Source organism: Tasmannia lanceolata, unplaced genomic scaffold (genome assembly GCF_043159265.1).
Source record: "Tasmannia lanceolata isolate RefF3 unplaced genomic scaffold, GAP_Taslan_0.1 ptg000006l, whole genome shotgun sequence".
NCBI lineage: Eukaryota > Viridiplantae > Streptophyta > Magnoliopsida > Canellales > Winteraceae > Tasmannia > Tasmannia lanceolata.
In genome coordinates, this window is record NW_027518683.1 from 44,616,810 (window position 1) to 44,627,478 (window position 10,669).

Genomic DNA, 10,669 nt, shown 5'->3' on the forward strand with positions numbered 1-10,669 from the left:
TTTTTTTGGCCGTCCAAGGAAATGCCGAAAATGACACCAATAAAGTAGGTGCAGTGGGAAGACCAGTCCAAAAGATGGGAACAGAAAAGCCCTGGGCTGTGGGACACGACTGGAAATAAAAGGAAAGGGTGGAAGAAAAAAACCCACGATTTTGCCTTTATAGATAGTATTTAGGATTGCATGTGAAATGTGGTGTACGTATTATATATAAATAATTATACAAATTACGCGACAACACGTCACTAGATCTTTGATGTTATTAACCCACTAGTAAAAATGCACGTGTGTTGCATGTAGAACTGAGGTATTTTACTGATAAAAAAAGAAGACCTGAGGTATTTTGCAACATAATTTAGTATAAACTGAAGACGTATTTTGTTGAAATTTTCTATCATCATCAGTTCATTATTAAAATCACCATTCAATTAATAAAATCACCATTCAAATAACAAAGTATAGTCAATTCAAAATATGTGTCACCGGAGCACTTTCAGCTGGCGGCGAGAAGGATGATGAAGCGAAGGCATCACCTAGAAAGTGTAAGAGACAATAAAACAACTATGATCCTTCTGTCAACGAAAATAACTGATTTGATCATCTCATGGTCGAGGGAGATTCTCTCAATGTTATTAGATGATTGGTCAGATCACATTCCCTCCTTGGAGGTTCGCAGAGGTCTTTGACGAGATACACGATCAGATTGCAGGGGCTTAAATCAGAGTTCAACATGTTAGGAGGTCAGCTAATAGTGAGAGGCGGATCGACTAGCCAAGGGTGGGGTCAAACGAGATAGTTTGGAGATATTCAACTTTCTACACCCCCACCCCCCCCACCCCCCCACCCCACCACCCCCCGACCTTCTGTCGTCCTCTTTTTCTTTGTACATTGTTGGGTTTTCCACATTTGTATTGCTTGTCCAGACCTCCTCAGTCGGGGCCTTAAACAGATTTCAGCAGACCGATAAAAATTCCTGGTCTTGAAACAGATAATGTAACCAAGTTCTTAGCCTAAAGGGAAATATTTTCAGTGCTCTTGATCCGAGGTCTATACTCTTGGGCTGTCTAACCTTGATTGCATAAACAATTCCCTCCCATGTATGGACTTCCAGAAAATCCTTAATCCCTGCTGCTCTGTCGCATTAATACAAGAGAAACCGAACAACTGAATTGTCTTGCTCTCCATATTCTCCTGCACAAGGTTTATGACAAAACATCACTTTCAATTCAAAGTAGTAGAGTAAATTAATCTTTGAAAGAAAGAACACAAACTCAATCACGAAAAATACCATAGCCTTTACCGAATGCCTTAGGCACTCCTCGTTCGAGATTGTAACAACCGATTGTGAGCCCCAAGCCGATTATTGGACTCATAAATAGAAAAAATACAAACTCAATCACGAGCAATACCATAGATTTTACCTAATGCCTTAGGCCCTGTTCGTTTGAGATTGTAACAACCGATTATGAGCCCCAAATCGATTATTGGACTCATAAATAACGTTTACTTATGAGTCCAATAATCGTTTTGGGCTCACAATCGATTGTCAGAATCTCAAACGGACAGGACCTAACTGATTGAAAAGGTCCTTCAGTTCTACACAGAAGTTCCAAATTTATAACAAACAAAATCTCCTATGAGATCATTTATAATATTCATATAATCCAAGGCAGAATTATCAGACCAAGAAAACAAACATAAAGATCAGACCTAAAATTGTAACTATTGGAAACTTTAGACTTCCGATGTTCTTTGCTTTTTCACCAATTGTAAAATTCCATGATTGATTGATCTAGTAATCATCCCTGCAAAAGAATGCCATCTTCAAGTGAAAAGTAATAACTGGAAAGAATGGATTGGAGTCATCGAAAATTACTGATAGTTTAGAAGAACAAGCAGTAATGATAAAGTAACATATTCACCGCATCATCTAAATAAATTAAAAAAAAATGAAAAACCAAGCATTTCACCACCCATGTTAACTCGAAAGGCTAGAGAATACCAAAGGTAATAGCAACCAAGAAAAGCCATGCATATACGTCCTTCAACTAACTTAAAATGGTTGATATCAGTCACAGGAATCATTCCAAAAAAAATAAATAAATCTGTCACTGGTAAATTTCATCTCACCCCCAAGCTACCTGAGATTCCACCAAATCCCGTTGTTTACAATATAATTTACAGATAGATTCGGGATGTTGTATGTCCTTCTGGTGAAACTTTTTCAATCTGAAACACGTCCAACACCATGAAAATTAATGAAAGGCAACCTGAAATGCTCTTTGCTATGATTGCTTTCCCATGACCAAAGAGTTTCTTTCTTTTGCTTTCCACTGAGGCAGTCGCTGAAGCTTTAGAGTTGAAATCTGATTAAACAGTTTAATCAACACCCGGTATCATCATCATGGTGCCAGAATGATTCAAAACATTCTCAAAATGATTGCATTTCTCATAACACTGGTTTCTCATAGGTACTTTCTTTTTAGCATGTCTGCAACAAAGCCTAAGAGAAAATGGCTGTGAGGAATTGATGCCACAATCTATTAGAAAAGGAAAAAGAAATGAACTCAGAAAAAACAAATATATAAAACAAATCATTCAAGAAAGAAAGGACACAAACCCATCAAAATTATACCAAAAGCAGGGATGAATAAATAAAAGAATGGATACAAGAAGCCAAATAGAGGGAAAAAGAGGAAATGAAATCTCCAAACATAGGCAAGTAATCGAACAAAACCATGATAACAACACAAAACCCATAAAAATATTGTCTCAATAAAGTTGGAAGGCAAATGCAATTTATAAGAACAGAAATGCAGACCATTTAAAAATAAATAAAAAAGAAATGTCGTGCATTTTTAACATTAAAATACGAAAAGAAAACTAAGCATACCAATAAAAAATTGAAATGGTTGCTATTGTTGGAGTGGGCTGAATGTATTGAAGACTCGAGGAATATCACTAAAAAACATGAATCATACAATACAAACAGACATTCTGAAATTTTGGTTAACAGAAATGAAAAATAAACATTTAATTTTGTTATTGTTACCTATGGTGGTTATGGATGTCGAGGAACAGAAACTGAGTGTAGTTCGACCATTCACTCCTCAATCTCACATGCATTCTAGAAGCTTCTTACACCACCGAATTCCATTGATTAACCTCCTGCACTGATTCTAATCCTGAAATCGAAACCGCATCCTTTTTTAGATGCTTCGTCCATGCTTCCGTGTATTTCATAGGGAAGGATCTTTCTTGGCCCAATTATTTTAATTTTTCTTAAAATTATGGAGATTTCAATTTTAACAATGCAATAGTGGAGAACATTTAAATAAAGAGTGAGATCACACCTATGCCTTGCCGGCCAATCTTGTCCGCCCTCGCTACACCGTTCCTTCAGTTTAGGACAACTTGATATCTTAAAATATTGAAGTGTGATGGGGAGGCCATAGTCATTATTTGTATTATCAGGAAACAATGAATGGAGTTGAGGACAATATTCAATTATCAATTCTTTGAGGGAGGTGAGATTTTCCAGTCGAATGGGAATGGACTTGAGCCTAGAACCATGGATTTGAAGAGTTTTGAGTGTGGTGGGAAGCCCCTCCTCTTAATTTTCCAAGGACTTTAGGTTGAAACAGTCATAGATCTTCAACTGTTGGAGAGAGGGCAGTTCTTGCAACAAGAACTTGGGCCAATGCCTCAATTTATCACAGCATTCTATGTTTAACCTCTGAAGAGCAGTTAAGGGTAGCAGGAACCCACATGGTAGTGAGCCTATGCGTTTAAATTTTGTGATAGTCAATATGGAAAGAGAGGTGAGGTTAGACGCTAATGAGCCAAATAGATTCTCACCACACCTCCCTAGTTTTAAATCACAAAGAGATGAGAGCATCGAGAGGGCACTCAAATTTTCACAATCACTTACATCCAACATTGTGAGGGCCGGAAGAAGGTTGGCTTTGGGAAACACCTGCAGCTTTGGGCAATGTTTGGAGATAGGGAAGATGGCCATCAGGAGGCAAGAGATGTTCGCATTTTCTACAATCGCTAAAGGTAATGCTTGTTAAATTAAAGAGATGCCCGATCCAACTTGGGAAGCTGAGACCTCCGTACGATTTTATGAGTAATTTTTTGAGGTTTGTGTGGGGTTGGAGGCCTTCCAATACCCTCTCATCATTAGCTATTTCATCTTCTGAATTATCATCATACCCATTCCATTCCAACCCCAACTCATTAAGGTGTTTTTTATCTCTCAAATTGGCTTCCTTTGCCTCCTCCGTGTTTACCACATCATCAAGACCTGAAATGTGAATTTCTCTTTTAAGGTTCCTCATGTTCTTCAACTCTACTATCCGACATCCACTCTCTTTACACAACATGAATTTCGACAATGTTTGGAGAGAAGTTAATTTTCCAATTCGTGGCAAAGAAATTGAGTACCACAAGTTCTGATCTAAATCAAGATGTCGTAGATTAATCAGATTCGTGATGCCTTTGGGTAACTCTTCAAGTTTTAAACAACACACCAGATTTAGCGTTTGCAGATTACAGAGACTAGTTACTGATTCAGGCAGCCTATCGATGTGCGTGTAAGAGAGGTCAAGGTAGCGTAGGTGTTTCAATTGGCCAATCGAATCTGGAAACTTTTTTATTGCAGTCCAACTCAAATCCAACACACGCAAGAATCTCAACTCCGTGAATGGATCATTGATGATTGGTGTCTTGAAGGAAAATTGAGTGTTCACTAGAAAAGTGCGTAAGCTTTTAAATTTGTATAAGTCCTCCAAAGATATTAAATCCTCTTTTATCCATGATATATAACGGGCCATTTTAGGGATGGTTCGTGACATATCATGTTCCATTCTAAGACATTCATAACCTGAGATGGATTCTGCTAGATCATGCATGAGATCATGCATCTTGTATATTGAAGTCTCACCAAATTGATGAGAATATTGAAAGAAAGACTTTAACGATAAATCATCAAATAAGTCCGCACCTATGTCTTCTAGGAGTGTGCTTCCTTTGGGCTGAATGAAGCCCACAGCCATCCATTGTTGAACCAACACAACCTTTTGAAGCTCATGATCTTTCGGAAATATGGAACAGTAGGCAAAACATTGCTTTTGATTTGCTGGTAAGTGGTGGTACCTCAATCGTAAAGCGGGCAAAATCTCATTTTCTTCATCCTTCCATATTTCGCTTTTCAAGATGCTTTCCCACTCACTCACATTCCTTTTTGAAGACAAGATGCCTCCCAGTGTCTTTATTGCCAAAGGCAGGCCATTGCACTTCCACAGGATTTGCCTATCAATTTCCTCCAATTCCGGATGGGCATTTGAAATTCTTGCCCTCCGAGTAAACAATCCCCAACAATCATCAACTGGTAACCCCTCCAAAGAGTGGGAAGGAATTGTGCCCATCATCCTTGCAACCCTTTCACTTAGTGTAGTTACAATAATTTTACTTCCCTTTGCTCCAACTCCAAGGGGCACTCGTAGACTCTCCGAATGATTTTGATTGTCATCCCACATGTCATCTAGAACAATTAAAAATCTTTGATCCTTAGTAACTCTTGGAGACGCTGCTGCATGACATCCATGTTGGAGAGATCACATTTGGATCCTGTTGCAGATTCAATCAGCTTATTTGTTATTCTTATTACATCAAAATCGTCAGACACACAAGTCCATGATCTCAGTTTAAAATGATTCTCAACCCTGCTATCGTTATAGACGAACTGTGCAAGAGTAGTCTTCTCAAGCCCACCCATGCCAACTATGGGAATAACAGAAAATTCATCATCTGATTCCAACAATTTTATTATTTTCTCTTTGTCGACTTGTCTACCAATGACATCAGATTCGTTTACTAAAGAGCTAGTTTGGAGACGTCTCTCTTCTTCTTCTTTTTCTCTATCTTTATTTCCAGATGGAAGTTACGTTCATTTGCTATCACATCTAACCTCGCTCTAATCTCGCTTATCTTATGTGCAATGTCACTTCGATACAAAACAGGGTTCGTAGAACTGAAACAAGAGAAGAGGAATTTCCGCACCTGATTTCTCTTGCTTGGTTGAACTCCGTACTTCAACATAGATAGTAAAGCTTCCGTCGCAATATCATCCAGTATGTCTTCAGCGTCGTAAGCCACAACCTTTAGTTTACGAAGCCAATTTCGCACAGCCTTAGAGTGAATTTGCTTTTCCTCAGCATCTTCAAGCACATCTTGAATTACTTTCACTGTGCTCTGTAACATTTCCAGCTCCTTCTCAACACCCCATATTGATTTAATTTCTTGTATTTCCAATTCCTTCAAATTGACAAACACTGAAGCAAGACTAGTGGATACTATTGCAGCCATACCTTCTCCTCTAGAAAGGAGTACAACCCCAAGATGCCTCTGTCTGTAGTTCAGAGAGAGAATAGTAGGAGCTTCAGGAGCTGCTGTTACAACAACAAATAATGAAGCAAGCACTATAGTGGCAAGAAGCATCTGCTTTTATCAACTTCTTTTGTTTAAATATTGAATTTCAAAGAATTGAAGCATATTAAATTATGTCTATCTCGAAGAGATTTGAGAATTGAGAGAATCTGCAACCTTGAGTCAGTTATGACTTTTGGTTGCTATTTATATTGCATTGCATATTTACATGACAGTAATGCCCCTTTGATAGGGCTAATATTACACTGAATATTTTACAGGTTATTACCCTCCCGCAATTTGAACCGGTTTTTCACAAACAGTCAAATTGGAACGAAGATAAGCATAACGTGCCGTTGATAGGCCTTTAGTAAAAATGTATGCAAGCTGATGTTCAGTTGGTAGATAAAAAACTTTGAGTTCTCCTTGGCCACTTTTTCGCGAACAAAATGATAGTCAATGTCAACATGTTTTGTACGTGAGTGCATGACAGGATTTGCGACCAAATAAGTTGCGCCAATGTTGTCACAATGTACCTCCACTGGATTAGACAAAAAAATATTAAGTTCCCTTAATAAAGATTTAATCCAACAAGTATCCGCCACTGTATAGGCAATTGCTCGATATTCTGATTCCGTGCTTGAACGAGAGACAGTAGGCTGTTTCTTTGCAGACCAAGATATTAAATTATTTCCGAGAAAAATGTAGTAGCCCGTCGTTGACCTTCTTGTATTTAAACAACCAGACCAGTTTGCATTTGAAAAGGCATGTAAATAATTGATAGAAGTAGAGAATAAATTTATACCATAATTGACAGTGCCTTTAATGTAGCGGAGGATTCTTTTGACGGCCTGAAGATGACTTTGCCTTGGGGCATGCATATACTGACAAACTAAATTAACTGCGTAAGATACACCAGGTCTTGTGAATGTTAGATATTGGAGTGCCCCTACAATCCGTCAATATTCCGTTGGATCATTTAGAAGGTCAGATGAATCATGTTCTGATAACTGAGTTTTTGGAGTAATAGGAGTAGAAACAGGCTTTGAACAATCCATTTTTGTCTTTTGAAGAATTTCTGCAGCATACTTTGCTTGGCATAAAAATAATCCATTTTTTGTTTTTGAAGCTTGAATACCAAGAAAATAATTCAAGTCTCCCAAACTTGTCATAGCAAATTCATTTTGGAGGGTACAATGAACTTTCAATGAATGTTGATTTGTGTTTGGTTGCCAAATTTGCATTGAAACTCCATTTGACTCTCAGGTATGTTTGGAACATCATCATTGCCTTTTTTTCCTAAGTGATGCCCATGTGGCGCTAATGTCCTCCTCCTCCCCCTCATCTTCCAACCAAATTTTACCAAAATGGAGAAATTTGGATGGAAGAAGAGTGGAAAAGGTCTTGTTTTATTCTCTCTCTCTCTCTCTCTTCCCTATCTCTCTCTACCAAACTCTATATTGGTAATGACATCCCTACTCTTCGAATAGGGGTGCAACTCGGGTGATGTTGGGTCAGGTTGAGGCCAACTTGACCCGACCCGAGGAACCCTTTTTTCCAACCCGACCCGAGTTCAACCCTACCCCACCCGAGGTTTTAAGCGTACAAAAAAATGATAAAAAAATGTCGGGATTCACTCGTGTCGGTGTAAGCCCAATGGATCCCACCTTGGCAATCTTCTATGTTTTGATGATTCCAAACACAAGTTGATTTGTGTTGTATTTCTAATGTGTTGGTGTTTCAAGTGCATGTATTGGAAATCAAGCTATCAAACACTAAAGTCAAGGAAGCATGGATCAAGACTTGAATTATCGTGAAGATCAAATGGGCCAAAGAAAAGAAGAAGGCTCGAACCAACCATGGAGACTATGTGAAGCCAAAGGAATGAAGAAATGATCCATGGAGACAATGAAGACTTGAAGAGGAAGATCATATATTGTTGAAGATTTAAGTGTGTCTCAAATCTTTAGAATGTTAAGCCTAATCCTTAGCTTAGGATCTATTAAAGGGTCAAGGGGATATTAAATAAGGTCCTAAAACATGATAAATATCTTGGGACAAGCCTGAGAGAAAAAATCGAAAAGATAGACAGCATTGGCACTTGCTTAGTAGTTCACTTAGTGACCACATACCTTAATTTGATAATAATTGGTCAAAAATATTTTCAAAATTTTTTTTAAAAAATATTTTTAATAGAAATATCTCATCGTTTCCATTCAGATTGAGTATAAGAAAGTCGAAATCCGATGAGAAACGAGTGAGATATGAATTTTACGAAACAGGCTGAAAAACCAATTTTTGTAACCGCGGACGTTCGAACTTCGTCCGTCTGTAAACTGGAAAAAAGGCCGAGCCAACGCTGAACATCCGGAAAACCAGCGGACATCCATGACAGTCGCTGTCACACTGAAAATAGCCGTTGAAGTTCTAAAAGTTGCACTGAATTACAGTTTTACCCCTATAACAGCTACTTTTGGTCTCCCCTACCTATATAAATGTCTCTAACTTTTCTAAACTCATCTCTAACACTCCAAAACCTAAATGGAACATATCTAAGTGTGGAGAATCCTCCTTGAGCCTCTACTTGGTCATTTATAAAAGATTGGGCATAGGACTTCATTGTATATCTTTGAGAGTTGTTTTGTGAGTACTTGAGAGATTGATCTTGCCTTTGAAGAGGCATTTGTATTTTCATTTTCTTTTGATTATACTTGTATTGGGTCAAGTGCGAAGGGACGCGGAGCCATCTCAAGGGCGAGTGCGAAGAAATGCGGAGCCATCTCAAGAGCAAGTGTTGGAGATGCGTAGCTTTCTCTGAGTTAGCGAGTCTTGCGAGGCAGACCTTTCATTGATTGTAATTGGGTTGATTCCCCTCCATTAAGGGAACCGGATTAGCGCAGCCATCAAGATTCTTGGTGGAGTGGACGTAGGCCTTGATGTGGATCCTTGGACCGAACCACTTAAAAATCCGGTGCATTCTTTCTAACTCTATCTCTATTGTGCATTGCATTTTTACTTCTTTATGATTAAATTCTAAATTTGCCTTTGTTTTTCTTAATTCTGCATTAACTAAGGCAAAAGTTTTTGAAACCCAATTCACCCTCCCTCTTGGGTTGCCATCATCCTGGGGATTTCAGTCGGGTTGCCCAAACCCTCAACCCGAACCCGTCCAAAACTCAGCCCGGGTTGGGAAAACTCAACCCGACTTTTTTTCGGGTTGAACCCGACCCAAGTTGCACCCCTATCTTCAAGAGGATTGCTGTGCAACCGAACACTACTAACCACTCTTCCACTATTTTCCGAGTGGAAATTCAACACATCTTCCATGCTTGTCTAAACCCTTTTGACTTCTTATTCCACTGCTCTCCAAGCCACGCCTGAGCAACCAAATAGGGCATAACAGATTGTTGAATTGCTTTACATGCCAATGATCCTCACTATTTACCATGCTATAGATTAGTTGTCGTGACATATAATACATTTATTATTTTCAAATCTTACTAGGAATGCCATGATTGTTATTTCCCATGAAATTATATCTAATGAACGTCCAAATCAATTGTCAAGATTATCATTCAATCTCGTGTTTCACCTTTGCGTCGTTCCCCGAGCACAACATAGGTACAACAAGACATACACTCTCAGAGCATTTTTGTTTCTCGCATTTCAAGTACATTGAAATGAAAAAGAAAAATTGTGAGATGAGGGCTTAGTTGTCGGGAAACTGAAGAAAAAATAGACAGAAAATGAAAATGGTGAGACTCCGCTTCTTAGTCAGATTCATTTAGTTGGACTTTAACAAGATGAATGGATGATCGGTCCCTTATGCCACAAATGGGGCCCCATATGTTTATGTTCGTATGATCCCAACAGCTCGTCTGTTTAGCATTTTTCAAATAAGAATTATCAAGATCGGATCCTACCATGTGATTGGAATCCCATGATATTAAGGGGCCGTTTCGATACATGGATTTTAGAATCTTGGATCTCCTCAAAATTGTAGTTGGGAGACAAGAAAAGAAGGAGACCGACTGCTTCACGTCTCTTTAGAATCTTGGATTTTAAGTAAGAAATCCAGGCTTTAGAAATCTCATCCTGAGATACCTAAAACCTAGAACATTGGGATGATCTCCTGCTCTCTTTCTGACGGAAAGAAGGGCTAGAAAACAGAAAATGACGGGCTGGTCTTGCTGGCGGAAAGAAGTGCGAGAAAACAGAAAACGACAGCTGGTCTCCTTCTTCT

General features: G+C 38.6%; 1 protein-coding gene and 1 pseudogene across 1 annotated transcript; both read right to left on the minus strand.

Moving 5' to 3' along the window:
- Window positions 1-3,920: 3,920 nt before the first annotated feature.
- On the minus strand, window positions 3,921-5,537 carry LOC143879062 (putative disease resistance protein RGA3 pseudogene; annotated as a pseudogene).
- Window positions 5,538-5,551: 14 nt separating this feature from the next.
- LOC143879063 (putative disease resistance protein RGA3) lies at window positions 5,552-6,498 on the minus strand. The gene is made up of 2 exons (XM_077381258.1): window positions 5,969-6,498; window positions 5,552-5,849 (listed from the first exon to the last, which is right to left on the minus strand). Exons 1-2 carry the CDS (start codon window positions 6,496-6,498, stop codon window positions 5,552-5,554), a joined length of 828 nt encoding a protein of 275 aa, XP_077237373.1.
- Between the last annotated feature and the right edge of the window lie 4,171 nt (window positions 6,499-10,669).

What these genes read in the sequence shown, in the direction of transcription:
- LOC143879063 (XM_077381258.1), bottom strand. Translation starts at nt 6,498, where the DNA reads ATGCTTCTTGCCACTATAGTGCTTGCTTCATTATTTGTTGTTGTAACA. An exon ending in ATAAGCGAGATTAGAGCGAG is followed by an intron (nt 5,850 to 5,968) that starts GTTAGATGTGAT and finishes TGTCATTGGTAG; the next exon opens with ACAAGTCGACAAAGAGAAAA.